Source organism: Lutjanus erythropterus, chromosome 21 (genome assembly GCF_056507025.1).
Source record: "Lutjanus erythropterus isolate fLutEry1 chromosome 21, fLutEry1.hap2, whole genome shotgun sequence".
In the NCBI taxonomy this organism is placed as follows: domain Eukaryota; kingdom Metazoa; phylum Chordata; class Actinopteri; order Lutjaniformes; family Lutjanidae; genus Lutjanus; species Lutjanus erythropterus.
In genome coordinates, this window is record NC_139337.1 from 23291746 (window position 1) to 23307002 (window position 15257).

At 39.9% G+C, this 15257-nt stretch overlaps 1 protein-coding gene across 3 annotated transcripts in view; it reads left to right on the plus strand.

Annotated features, from left to right (window-relative positions):
* pou6f2 (POU class 6 homeobox 2) overlaps window positions 1-15257 on the plus strand; it is an 88626-nt gene that overhangs the window by 34133 nt on the left and 39236 nt on the right. For all 3 annotated transcript variants that reach the window (XM_084747675.1, XM_084747677.1, XM_084747676.1), the window contains exon 5: window positions 11535-11863. In XM_084747675.1, coding sequence (XP_084603801.1) covers window positions 11535-11863 — 329 coding nt within the window. The remainder of the gene's footprint in view (window positions 1-11534; window positions 11864-15257) is intronic.

The following is a 15257-nucleotide window of genomic DNA, read 5'->3' on the forward strand; positions in this document are numbered from 1 at the left end:
CAGATGGTATGGAACCAAACCCCTCAGCAGCGGGGACGTCTCAGCCGCTGCTAAAAGCTATCTGTGGTTACTAATTGCTGACCAGGGCCTAATTACCTTAATTAATGGTCGAGGTATCTGGGGTCCAGATTTGTGGGGGCTTTTATCAGTATCAGTGCAGCTTAAAAGGTCCCGTAGGAGGCCTGAGGAGTGTGTAAGTCCCGTGGGTGCTATTTCTGGACTAACTGCAGACACATCACAGATGGATCCTGTGGCATCAGTACAGGACAGCGTGTTTGGAGAGAGATATCTGTTACTTATAAGTAAACCTCACCAAGAACATCTCAGGCTAGAGAGGGGAAAAAAGGCTTTTCATGCCTTTTCTTTCTGAATATATTTTCTACTTTTCTCTCTCATACACACGCGCCCGTTTCCTGAATTACACCGCCGTTATTCACAATGACAAAGTAGACTTAGCACCTTTTTCCACAGACCGTGGGGGGTTTTGTTCAGTGAGCTCTCACTGTGAAATTAGCCCTGGTACTTTTCATTTTCCAGCTGCAGTGAAATGGTTAAAAGACACAGATCAGCCAGTATGAAAATAGAACTGATTCAACAAAATCTGCTGCTTCCCCTTGCTTGCTCCTCACCCATCCAGCAAAAAAAAAAAAAAAAAAATCCTATCCCCCCCTTCCTCCTCCTTTTCTTCCCCCCTACTATCCCATCCTCACCCCCTCCCCCAACCCCGTCAGGCACCTTGTCCGCATCTGGAGAAGGCTTGTAAGTTTCGGGTGCATACATTTCTTTTGATGATATATTGTCCCGGTGCGGAATTTCATTTACTGCCGCTGCCCTTTGCTGAACCTGTTGCTAGTCAGTGAGCACGATAAGCGTATAAGTAGCATGCTACTTCATTCATCATACATCGTTCTGGGCTCTCAAATATCTCATATGCGATTCAGGAAGAAACTACTAAACCGGCACAAAGGATCCCACCAGGATCAGCTGAGGTTCCATTAAACACTGTGTACAAAATAGAGCACACTTGGTAGTTATTATCACATACACATTTTCAGCGTTGCATCTACAAAACATTAGCGTTCATACATGTTGTTTATGTAGCAGGATGGGGAAGAAATGTATCTCAAGCACAGTGCTCGTGTAGAACATAATTCCATTCACATTGCATTTTGAATGCATGCATTTTGAAATCTGTTTTTTCCCTCAATCATAGTGGCTGCTCTGTGTTGTATTAAACAGCATTAATAATCACAAGAGGCTCAGTGTCACTCAGAAGTCTCCACATCACTAAGGCAGACAGTGTTGTGCTGCTGGGCATGTTGTGCTGTGTGAAAGTGCTTACACGCTCCCTCAGACAACCAAAGGGAATAATTAAAGACAGAAGATGGAGGCAGAAGAATGGAAAGCAAATCCCATTGTTTGGGGTTATTTCATCCCACTGAATTTCTTTTTCTCACTTTCTTTCGTTTCTCTTCTCACATTCCTCCCCAAATGCACTGTGGGTATGTGGCACGCTATCAAAAGCATATGTAAGCGAAGCAGCGCAGAACAAAAGCCCTATGATGTCCTCCTCATACCCACATTGTCTTTTGATTATTCTACAATCATTTTATATCTGTGTAAGTTGGAAAGGAAGGGAAGGCTTAATAACCCCATAATATACAATACTTTAGCTGCTCAGAAACCACAACGCCAGATGTGTTTTAGACGATTTCAAAACAAGCTTGCTTATTGCTGATTTGTTCTCTTTTTCGCACTAATGGCGTAATTTCTTCAAGCCCTCAGTATCCAAGTTGTTACCAAAATAAGCCACAATGAAATTCAAATTTAAGGTGAACTAGACTATTAGGCCAACTCTACTCCACTCCATTTCTAGAGCAGTAAATGTAGCCCCTCAATCTCTCTCAGCTTTTACTGTCAGTCAGAGAGCACTCAGTCATCTCCGTGCATCAGGCCCGCAATATTGATTTTTCCACCCACTGAAACAGCCGCATGAACATAAATTTTGCATGAGGCTTTTACTCGCGGCCTCCGCTTTGGTCTGACGACACATGATGGGACCATGAACACGCTGTAATAACCCGGTCTGTCCTGCCAGGCAGACAGGCGCTTTTTTTCCTAAAGGAAGGAGTGGGGGTCCACCAGCATCTGGACTCTGAAGGACAAAGGCGAGGGACCCCTTACTGGGCACACTGGTATTACACATTATCCACGTAGTATTAGAAATGAGACTGAATGTATTTCAATTTATAGAAGGGTTGGTCTGGTCATTCATTTGATTAAAGAAAGTGTTTCAAGGCATTGTATTATTGTATTAACAATTATTTTCATTATTGATTAATTGCTTAGTCTATAAAATGACAAAAACTTGTGAAAAATGCTCATCACAATTTCCCAAAACCCAAAGAGACATTTTAAAATTGCTTCTTTTGTCCAAACAACAGTCCAGAACTCAAACACTCTTTTTTTGTTTTTTGGTTAAAATCAGACAGTGAACCAACTAATTTCACTGATTATCAAACCCTCGAGCAGACAGAGTTCAACTTATTTCTGAAATTAACTTCTGTCATCTTTAGTTAGAAAGAAAATAAGCACATTTTCACATTTTCAGCCTCATTAGCACGTAGTTTGACAGCACAGGTCAGTACTAAAAGGCAGAAAAAGCTAAAATCTACAATAATTTTTATTTTCTCTCTCAAGAAGGAAATTTTACTTTGTTTGGGACCCCCTGGAACTCTCTCAAGGGCCCCTAGAGGTCCCTGGACCACACTTTGGAAATCAATAACCAAGCGTAAGCAATACCAAAAGGGCAACATTATCGAGCACACAGGGATTTTCTTGTATGTGTAACATCTCCATGGAGAGGATTTGATTCTTTGAAATGCTTCCCCCAGAGTGAGAATTCTACAACACAGCTTGATATTGCCTTGCATCACAAAGTGAAAGCATTATCTCTGGATCCCTACAAGCGATGTGGTTTACTCTCTAAAACCCTGTGGCTCCACGACTCTGCTCAAATCTTAACTGCCTATATTTTTTGTGTGTGTGTGTGTAGTCACTGAGTTTCCTCCTGCAGCAGGACTGAAACAGTGATATTGCCTGCTGTGGCTCTGAGTAATGTTTTTATTCAGTAGTTCACTAGTTCCTTTAACGTTTCATTTTCTCCATGTTTATTCCAGCCATCGCCAAGGCAGGAATCTATTTTCCATTCCTTTAACATGATTACCAATTGTATGGACTCGCTGGTAAAAGGAGTGTAACACCAATTTGTGTTCCACGTTGTGTTAAGAAAACCTGTGATAAGAACATATTTCCTCCTCTGTTAACTCATTTGTTTGTTTCTCTTCTTTTTCTTTGCACAAAGACAATTACAGCTTTTTTTTTTTAAATACATTAAACAACTCACAGATATGTTAACAATTGATCGAGGAGCTAATGCTGAAGTGATAAGTACATTTACTCAAGCACAGTATTTAAGTATACGTTTTAGATACTTTACAGGAGGATTTAACTTTATACTTCTTCACTACACTTCAGAGGGAAACTTTTTTAAAACTCCTCTGTATTTAATCGACAGCTGTAGTTACTTTACAGATTGACATTTTACACACAAAATATATAACAAGTTTTCAAAATATGATGCGCTCTTATAGATTAAACTACCCAGCAGTATCCAAAATAATGAAAATTGGCTCCATCTAGAACAGATATACACAAGTTACACATTTATGCACCAATAATATACAGAAACATTATAGCACTCACATAAGCTGTTGATTTGCATTGATACTTAAAGTACATTTCAATACAGGACTTTTACTTGTATTGGAGTATTTATATTGCAGTATTAAGGGTTTGACTACAAGGATTGCATTAATTGAAAAAGCATAACTAACAGATTGATCAGTAAATTAAGTAATTAATATTTTGTTACGTGAACGAGTGTCATCAATGTGACACAAAGTAACCACCGGTGATAAAAGTTAACAATGGAAGTGAAGGAATGAGTGCAGAAACAGTGATGTTATCCACTTCATCAGTGTACAAGTGCTCCGATCTAATCCGCAGAGTAAAAATGACCTTCCTTTGACCACCTTTGTAATTACCAGATCTCATAGAGTCTAAATCTCCTTACCTCCAGTGGAGTAATTATCAGTGTGACTCACTGAAAAGGCAATTGAGACAGTGGTTTATGGACTCCCATAGTGGAACGTGAGGCAGAGCAGTAATGGGGAGCTTGTTTGTCCCCTCTCACCTCACCTTGTTAGAGAATGACAGCTGTGTTTAGACTAGAGCAGTTCCTAAAAATACAAGGTGGCTCACATTGGACAATTTCATTAACTCCTGACAGCTCTGCAGCTTCTAATTAGCTCTTAATTTACAGAAGTCCTAAATGATGCCAGAGACATTAAGACATTAATGTCATTAAGACAGTACGATAGCAGATAGATATGTTTTGAGTTGACAGTTTTTTTTTTTATCTCAGTTTAATGACATATCTGAGCTGAGTAGAAGACGCGATGCACATGTTCCAGCTGTGAGAACTACTTCAAAAGCCACAACCTTTCAGTATCTTTAAGGAAAACATACACAGCTTACATGCTTGTAATTTTCTGGTCTTACACAAAAGCTACCATAGATTTTATTCATTCCTGTGAACTCAGTACATTCTTTACAAGGTTTTTGAACTATATTTTCCTTTTTGAGGGCCAGAAAACGTGAATTCCTTCAACATGAGATGAGAACTTACCATCTCCTGACCATACTTGATGCTGGATGGAGCACACGCAGTTCTATGGAGTGAAAGATCGTCAAAGACCTTTTGTGTAGACATGATTCATGTTGGCCTTGGCTCGGCCTCCTCTAAAGGCTATAATATGATGAGCACCTGCTCAGATATGCTTTCTAGAAAGTGTTAATGCTATTTCTTTTTATTCAATATGTATTCACAGAAGTAGTTAGTGCCATGAATCAGGTATGTCATGAAGTTGGTATCTTAGGTATAACTGAAGCTTAGACCAAAAAGTAGCTTATTTTCCACACATACAGACCTTTGCTTTTGTGGCGGTTTTCCAGTATTAAAGGGAACTGATTTTTTGAAGTATAGCTGTATGAGATTCTTATCCATGGTCAGCGTGTTACCTACCTACAGTACAAGGTTGTCAAAAGTATCACCACTTTTCAGTACCACATGATAAAAAAAAACAATATTAAGAGTTAACAGAAAGTATCAAACCTGTTTTTAAAAATAAACTACCTAAGTGCTCATCCAATACCTCAGTTCAGTTCAGTCTTTATTGTCCTGCCTGAAATTGGGCTTGTAGTAAAGCCAGATGGTATTCAGTAACCTTTTCAGTACCAGCACAATATGCAGGTTGTTAATTTTTTTAAAAAAGACACTATTACTACTTTTGTGTGCCTAGAACTTTTTTTCCTTTCATGTCATGGTATCAAGTAGCATTTCTTTATTCTTTTATGGGGTGTGATGCAGAAACTTGTTTGTTTTAAAGTCCAACACGACCGTGACGTAACAATACAGGCATTTTAATTGTTTGTGTTAGTGTCCCTATCCAAGGAGAACCTCAAACAAATACATTTTAATCCCAGGAAGCACTCTTACCCCAGACATTCTTTAAAACTCTGGTATTGTGGCAACTTTACTTCAATAGATGTTGGCTACCAGCTTGGAGAAGCAGCAGGAGTAGCTGTATAGTAAGAAAAGCGGAGTCAGCAGCATAAGCCACCTTTCAGCCACCTAAAAAAATGATGCTATATGTAGAATATGTTCACCGCTTTACCTTGTCATCAGACATCCTTTTTGTGACAGAAAACTGCTGTTCTAGATGCCAAATATCGCTCTTTCCAAAGCAAACAGACTCCTTTGGCAAAAACAGTCATTTCAACTCACAGAACACAGAAGTTGCTCCTCCACCACTGCCTCAATCGTTTAGTTTGTTCGTGTTTTTGTGTGACTTTGATGTTTTAAAGGGTTAGTTTGAAGTCACCAAAGTCACACTATAGAACAAACAACTAGCCAATCCAGGCAGTGGTAGACCAGCAACTCCTATTTTCTCCAGGCTAAAATTACTGTTTTTGTCCAAGGGTGGTGAGGAGGCAGCAATATAACGGAAGAAAAGGCTGTCTGATGGCAAGATAAAGCAATGAAAATATTCTAAATATATCATACAATTGAACTGATATTGTGTTTTTTTAGGTTGGCTTTTTTTTAAAATTGGCTAAAATGTATTTTTTGCTGTTGACCCTGTCCAGCTACACCAGTACTCCTACTGGTTCTCCAAACTGAGGACGTGCCGACCGTCATTTACTACAGGTAATTTGTGGAAGAGTACCTCAAACAACCCCACTTCAAATAAACCCAAACTATCCCTTTAAATCAGTTCTGCGTGCTCCTCAAAATTCACCTTTAGGTTGAGTATCAAAGTTTGGCTTCTGTCCTGACCACACCGGCACGCAGACATGCACAGACACAAACGATGTATAAGATAACTTGTAGGGAAGACTTGTAAATGTAGGTGTTGTGCATTGAGGGGAAAACAAGGAGTTGAGCTCGAATCAGCCCCAGAGAGAAAAGTGCCGTAATAGGGGGGTTGGCAGGGACTACTGAGATAGCGCTGGTAATGAGAGAGCAGGCTGCTCCCGCTCTCCCCACCTCCCTCCTCCCCCCCTTTACTCCTCAACCGCACAGGAAATAAAAATAGCATTTTGTCTGACGAATGAGCCAGCTTTGACCTAGCCTTTCGACCTCTGACAATCAGTCTCGCTTCGTCCTCCAGTACTTCAGAAGCTGGGGCCGGGACAGTCAAAGATAACAGTTGATTTCTACTGTGGCACTAAAGCACAAAAAAAAGAAGAAAAAAAAAACAGAGAGAAAGATGGCAGACACTTCTTCAAAGCACTGAGGTTGGAGGCCTCAGACTTCTCAGTGCTGGTGTTTCATAGTCCCAAATGATTGTTTTGTAAATGTTTAAATGGAGCACAAAATGCCACAGTTCAGCTCGTATCTGGTCATTTAGCTGCGTGACTCTCCGCTATGATCTGGCTCATTCCTCATTATAAACATTAACATAGGCGAGTTGTGACAGCAGCGAAAGTGGGACCCGTGCTCTTACACCCCTCGGGCGTGATGACTAAGTGGGAGCGCTGCTTGCTTCGCAGTCGGGAGAACTAGTGAATATGAAACACAACAAAGAGACAGTGGGAGATATAATGAGCACTATAGGATCCCGGCACCCTTTTGCCCTCTCTCCATCATAAGTGAAGCTCCCACTCTCATCCTCGGCCCTGTGTCTGCTGGAGGAAGGAGCGCAAACAATTAGCTGAGACAAGCCGTTTGGATTATGTGCTCAACCAAAGCAATCAGACAGCTGTGGTTAAAAGAATGAGCTTCAAAATGCCAGTTGCCCAGTTAGAGGGGAAGGGAGGGTCAGTGGTCCTGACAGTCTTAACAAGATGACAGAATTTATAAAGCACTGCTGTTAAAGAATATAGTACCTGCGGTGTAGCCCTTATAATAAGGCCACATGGGGCTTCTTCCATATTCCCTCTGTATTTGTTTTCTTTTGCCTCATATTTTTTGTTGTACCTCTTGTTCCTCGGCGTAATGGTTGGCGCTGGAGGAAATTCTCCAATCGTCTTTGATCTTTGCTGGTTTCGATAATTTTCTGACAGAAATCTCATTTTGGACCCCTTTTGTTTTCTCCGTCTTTGTTCCCTCTTATTCCATCTTTAAATAGGGACTCAACATTTTGTCGTTTTGCGAAGTTGCAAAGGAAAAGAGCCGGTCCTGTCAGGGGCTCGGCGCTTGCTAGACAACTTGCCCCAACATTTCAAGTGAGAATTGGACTCTTGCCGTTTGCACAGATGATATATAATTCATGGTGGGGGTGTGAGAGAGGTGTCAATGTGTCAAGAGGTAGAAGAAATGTAAAAGTGCACTGTTTACTGGCTTTCTTTGGCTGAGCTTCTGCAGAGTGAGGAAAGAAGAGGATGATCTGATCTTCATCAAATGTTCATCTGTGCCTGTCCTGGAGTCCTAGTGACCACACTAATCAAAGACTTGTCTGCGCTGATGTTTTATTCATCTTTTATGAGGCAACCATACTTAAATTATTTAAGTGCATTGATTCTGTATGTATACAAGCTTGTCTACGCCTGCGTTCGCAATTGCTCGGCTGCATTATCAATAGATGCTCACAAACACTCTTTTGAACCAGCATTTGTTATTCAGTCCTTTGTGTTTCAAGTCATTTTAAGAGTAAATTGTGAATGTACTGTCTCTTGCTGTAGATAATAGGTTGTACTGAGGCGTCTTTCATCATATATACATTATAGGCTGTAATTAGGGAATTTGAAGGCAGGTATTCTCAAGTATTTTTTCTTTTATTTATATCACTGAGGAGTGCCCGGAGAGAAAATATGTCTTTAAATTACTATTAGAGAGAAAGGTTTTTTTTTTTGTTTTTTTTTTATCTTTTAAAAATCCAGTTGATTTTTTTTTTACCAGTTTGATTATTCTAAACCAGTGGGCTAGTAGATAATGCAAAATAAACTTAGTTTTCTGTAAGTGAGGTTGATTAATTTACTTCTGGACGTTATATATATATACAGTATCCTTAACTCTGCATACATATCTTGATTTTAGTCATACAAATAATGCTTTTTTTCATTTGTTAGATTTTCTCATTAGTTATTGGACAAGTCATTGTTTTATATGTCACAAGTTAAGTCAAATTTGAATTTTGAATCCTAAACAAGTCATATTATGCTCTTACTAAATGTAAAGCCATTGTAGCAGCAGAGCCTCAAATCACTTTTGTGCAATTTCATCAAACAGAGTTGGAAGTTGTTGTGTCTCTGTCCCTAATTTTTCAAGCCATGATGGATTGGTTCAAACAAAGTGAACCTGGAGAATTGTGTGTCGACAAAACGAGCTTCTCATTACAATGGCCTAACAGGAGCTTCTTTTTTTTTTTATTACATTGGTGGAAATTGGTTTCCATAGAGAGACACAGTGCATGGACAGCAGCACAGTCAAAGTACAGACATTTCGTCTGGAATGTGTATAACACAGATCCACCTGTTTGTCAGTGTTAACAGACTGCAGTGTAAACCACAGAATTTTAGAGTTACATTCAAGTTGATTCAAGTGATCAGTGAAAGTTAAGATCACTTTAACACTTCTGTTCATATTCTCATGCTCCATTTCTTGCACTTTATTTGCACTTTCTCTTTTTGCTGTGAGTCTGCATCACACTTAAACAGCATGGTTTTCTAAGTGGTTCATACCAGGTTCCAAATCTGACCCACCACTGGTTATGTGTGCATCGTTTCACTTCATGTTTGTGACTAGAGTCCACCCCCCAGGTTTCTACGATGCAGTCCAGTGTGTGAAGCCCAGTCAGATATCAACATACAGATCAGGTCTCGTCTCCTCCAAACTTATTTTATCTTATAATCCACAGAGAATCATGTTGGACCCTGTCATGGTCATCTGTTGTGTTCATCCTTTTGTATTATATGCAAAGCTGTGTGACCTCACAGTCAGAGGCAACAGCAGATTAACTGTGGGAGTCATTGTAGGAACAATACTGTGAAGTTTAAAGTCACTGGTATTTGTTTTAATTCTGTGCAACTATTTTGCTCTATGGAATATATTTTCTTTTAAGGAGTTTCTGACTGAAAAAGGCTGTCAAGAGCTTTCTGAATGGAATGGAAACTTGTCCTTCTATTTAAGGAGCTGTGAAGGGCAGCTTAGATGTTTTTTTATCCCAATTCTCCACATGTAGTATTATGGTTGACACCTTTAGTAGACATTATTTGTCTATTTTGTGGTATGGATTTCTTCAGACAATAAAACACAGTGTGTGTGAACTGACAGAAGATCGACCAAAATCTGTACTCGGGTGTTTTTGAGGGAACTTTCATACCTTGAAGAAAATAATTATACATATATATATTAGATCAAGTTAAAGATTGGACATTGTGAGTCCATAGGAGTATTTGCATGCTGGTGTGGCTGCAGCCTGGCTCAGCGTGAGTGTTAACCGTCTTTTTTTTTTTTAAGCAGCATAAAAATTTAAATGTAGAGATGAGGTTCTAATGGCGTGCCATTATTGGATCCAATTAGTTAATGGGTTTATTTCTGAAGTCTTCCAGTGAAGATGGATGTCTCTTTCCTATGAGATTTTAAGCCATTAAACCAAAGATTCTGACATTCTCCAAGTGACAATGAAGACTTTTGGCTCCAGAGAGAGCAATTATATCAGTCAGGCTTGATAGCTTTGTCCTCCAGCTGGCTAAATTAAATTCACTGACTCTATCATGCAGGGTAAAAACCCTGGAGGACCTTGTTGTGGCTCCATGCTATTTACATGTCTCTCACTGTTCACCACATGAATCCCAACACCTCCATGTGTGCATGCATTTCTATCTGAGGTGTGAGCATATTCTTCAGATAATGAGGGCTTCCTGTTTATGTGCTAAAAAAACATGTAGAGAGTTCAGGGGCACAAAAACACCTTAAACCTACTACAAGGACTGGTCATGAAACCGTCTCAGTGTAATACGGATGTTTCTATATGACCTACATAAGCAAACAAGACCGTCCACGAGAAGATTGGTTATTTCTGTATAGTTATTCTTAAAGCCTCCCACTGGATCAATTTCTCAGCCAAAGTTACAGCAAGTTGTACATTAACTGGTTGAAAAGAATCAAGAGGAGATTTTTCTTTAGATAATTTTCAATATTTTGTGGTTATTGTGGTTGAAACACTATTGCTTTTGTCCTTAGGATCCTCCAAAATCAACAGAAGACGGAGATTCATTGTAGTAGCTTTAAGTTAGGATTTTCCTTTCCTGAGTTAAGGTTTCCTTCCTTTCCAAAAACACTATTTAGTCTTCTCCTTAACATTTCCTTAAAATATTCACTGAATATAAAATATTCTTTGCCTTATGCTTAAGGAATTTCTTAAAGTTAGTTGCACAAAAGACTAGCAGCCAAAGTAAGGAAAAAACTTAACATACCACTGACTCTATCTTAGTCGCAACATGGATTAATTTATAGAGATAAATGAATAATGTATGGATTAAATTATGTTAAAAATATTTATTTTATAGCACATTAAGTTACATTCTAAATGTATATAGGTGGTAATGGTTTCTTGCTTAACTTAAACTCGTTCTTACCAGTTTTGTTGGATTTCCTCTTGTAATTAAGTTATCATATTTTTTGGACCACTTGGATGGAGGCAGCAACAGTTTTCACAAGCACCAGTGCAAGCAAACAAATGGTCTTCATGGAAATTGTAAACTTTTATCGCTGTAAAATCATTTTCAATGCAGTTGGTGCTTAAAGGTTTTTCTTTCACTAAGGAAAACTTTTAGGGGCTTCTGTGCAAAATCATTAAAGTAAGTCCCTTTGTGTTATACTTAAAGAGAAAACTTCAGGTTGCAACTGGCCACTGGACTCGAGCGCAAAGAGAAAATCAAACAACTCGCTGTCTTTTCATCTACAGCTACCTCATCACTGAACTCCCAGCTCCAACACCTGCAGCAGCTCCAACAGATGCAGCAGCACCACCACCAGCAGCAGCAGCAACAGCAGCAGCAACATCAGCAGCAACAGCAGCAACACCATCACCAACAGACCCACTCCCACACCCAGAACCAGCTGCCACCCCAGCATCACATGACCCCACCCAGCCAGCAGCAGACCTCTGTCCCGTCTCCGGGCTCTGCCTGCTCCTCCGCCTCTGGACAGCCGCAGCAGTCCCCGCCGCACCGGCCCAACCAGTCACCGGCCCGCAGCCTCCCTTCGCCCGTCACCCCGCCCATGCCTTTGCCGGTGAGTCTGCACCGATTCAACATATTCTCTTTCTTTGATTAGGTTTTGTTTTAAAGAACACAGATAGTCAAAGTGATGCATATGTGCCAACATGCAAATAAAAAATATAAAAGTAATTCTACAAAAATATAGATATTCATACCCACACACACATTCATATCAATAAATCAACCGTAATGGTTGTCCTTGGAAGGATATATAATTATTTTAAATTGGAAGATATATCCTTTACATAAGTATATTGCTGCTATACAAAATCAGGCCTTATAGTTGATGCATTGATAAGCTATTTTGACCAATTTTCATCAAAGACATAATTTCAGTTTTAGTTAAAATGTGGTTCTCTCCATTGTGTATATATTGTGAATTCATTTAAATATAACAAAAGCATAAAGATTTTTATTTTCAGAGGATTATACACTAATGCAAACATTCATGAATGTTATATTTCATTTGTGTCTGACACACTGGTCTGTTTTTCCTTTTTATAACAAAAAATGAGCAGAAAGCAGAATTTAAGTATACTGATTTCATTAGAGCAGTCTGTCCTCCAGTATCAGCAGCAGTACTAATCCAGTTTTAAAGATTTGTACATATCTTGTGGAATATTCATTTGTGAATGATCCCAACAACAGCAATTGTACACAGAAAGGCTTTCTGTGTTCGTCTCATTCATATAATTTCTCATTGACACATTAGATGAGATACATCACGGGAACCATGAAAAATGCCTGGCTAATTGGTCTTTACATTTTACTACAAATACACATTTTCTTGTATTCATGATTTGTGTACTTCGGTAATTCTCCACTTAAAGAACTGAAGTGCGCATCTGAATGGTATCATTGGTAATGATGTGATTTTGGGCAAGTTAACCTTGAGAAAACACTGAGTTTAAGCAGGATACACAATTCTCGATTCTCTGTCACCACTTGATCTTTATCAAGTGGTAGTATTTGAATGGAGGTTGGAAGCTGCTCTGTCTATGTGGAGCTATTAGAATATGCATCTTGTTGCTGAAGCCTTGACGCACTTGAGCACATCAAACCTCACAACCAGGCGAGAAGGAGCACGATTCACTTCCTCCTACGGCAGAGAGAGGGATTCTGAGGTTATCTAACCTTGGGCTTTCTGGCCGTAATCAGTCCCTTAATCTTTGCTGCTCTTCCTACTCAACCTCCTTTTTAGTCACTTTGTCTGTCCATCCATCTCTGCCCTTCTGTCCGTCTGGCTGTCACTGTGTGACGATAATAACCTATTTTATATCCCTGTGGTTTCATTTCTGGTGGAGACTGGCCAGGGTCGCCTTTCTGTCCCTGGTCACATTCATCAGCGTCAGACCCTTATTGGGTTGTGGTGCAACCTTCTTTATGGCCAGGATGAGTTGGGCTATTTGTTTCCCCCTTGCAGCCCTCTCCGGCCCTGTCACGGCCTAGTGAGACTCAGCAGGAAAAACAGCCTCTGGATTTAATGGGCTCCAAAGACTAGCCGCTACATCGCACCAAACACACTGTCCAGTCTGACTGTGGATACAAGAGCTGCTGACCAACATACAGATTCACACATTAAGCTTATGTCAACGTACAAAGCAGCGCTTGAAATCAACTGTTTTCCTCAGTGTCCACCTCATCCTGAAATCTGCTTTCAGCGGATTTCAGACTTTACAACCATTCTCAAATAAAACTTTGTCTTTTGATTCATGAAATTGCAGCTCATTAAAGCTTTCCTTCAGACAAGCACAATAGATTGAACATATGTATTGGCAATGACCAATATGGTGCAGCTCATTTAACATGTGCGACTTTTCTGCCACAGATATTATAGCAAAGCAGCCTTGAATAACACTGCATATTAATATTTTGACAGTGCAGTTGATACAGATAGCTGAACATCTGGGAAACACAGACTCAGCTGCCCTCAGATCTACTGCTGCTTGCTTGATGGATACACCTTCCCAAAACTAAAAATAGCACAAAGATGCAACAAAATGTAACACTACATATTTTTCAAAAATTTACTACAAATGCATATATGCAAGCACAGTAAAATTGCATTTCTACATCATGTTATGTTCACTTACATTTTACACAGATGTTTTGAGGATCGATTGAAAATTCGAGTTGAGTCACATGTTTAGCAATACAGCGCGCACAGACGTGACTGATTGAATGAGGCAGTTGTCATGTACATTCTCTGTAGGACTGAAGTTTTAGTATTTTTTCAGGCATGAAAGTAACTCTTTAGATTCCCAGTATGTGGTCAGTTTATCCAAATGATGCCTATTTGGAAATTTGTTCTGATGCCTTTGTAATGCTGTGTGTCTGTACCATCTCAGAATTGTCCCAGACACTGTATTGTTGTGTGACAGGTGCTATTTTTGTTGTTCCCCTGAAAAAAGGGACGTCCTTAATTTAAAGTGCTGGTACCAAAGCCTTAAATAGCAGATACTGTGCAATAAGAATATAAGTCTGATTTCCTTGGAAACCATAATTTTGTTGCATTACTCTGAATCTGTGATGTTCAGACACAAAGAAAGCAGAAGGAGAGTTGTTTTAGAGCAAACTGAGACCCTCAGCTTTATATAGATTGTCTTCTTCTAAAAGAAGCAGCGAGGCTGATTATGATGACTGAGGACAGACCTCCCATGAGGGGGGGGCAAAGGGGCCACATCAGGTATCATTAAGATATTGCCTCATCAAATAGGATTATGGAACGTGTGTTTGTGTGTGTGTGTGGGTGTGTGTGGGAGAAACAGAATGGCCGTAAAAGGTTTAGTTTCTCTGGGTCAGTGCTGGTGTTTTCAAATAGTGTGTCACCCAACGAGGGGCTCGCCCAAGGACAGGCCGCAGCCTCAGCACCCACTCAAGGCTGCAATAGGATTTAAACAGCAACTCCGCCTCTCTCCACCGCCTGGGTCAGTGATTGGATTTTCAGGATCCAGAATCACTGAGCAACTCACAGGTTAATTCGCATAAGTTTTTAAATCAGGGAGACTCCCTGTGCAGAGACTCACTCACAAACACAGGCCGTGATCAGTCTTTTGTATGTTTGCTTCACCCAGAGGAGCCAGTCTGTGCAGTAAAGTCGAGTCATAATTACCATAATACAATCAGCATTACACAGATAACACCCCTATTTCCTGCTGTCATTATTCAGACGTGCAGAATCACCCAGCCATTCAACTATTTGCTGAAAATACAGCGCAGAGCCGCAGTGAGACAAACACTCATTATGTTCCAATTAATGTCCCATTGTAATTCTCCTCTCATGGGAGGTGTGTGATAGTCCCCATAAACCCATAGTGAGAGGAATTCCTGAGCATTCATTACATCCCTAGTGTTTTTAGTGTTTGCAGTTTTTAATTTGTGAGACAAAATGCATTAATTGGCTCATT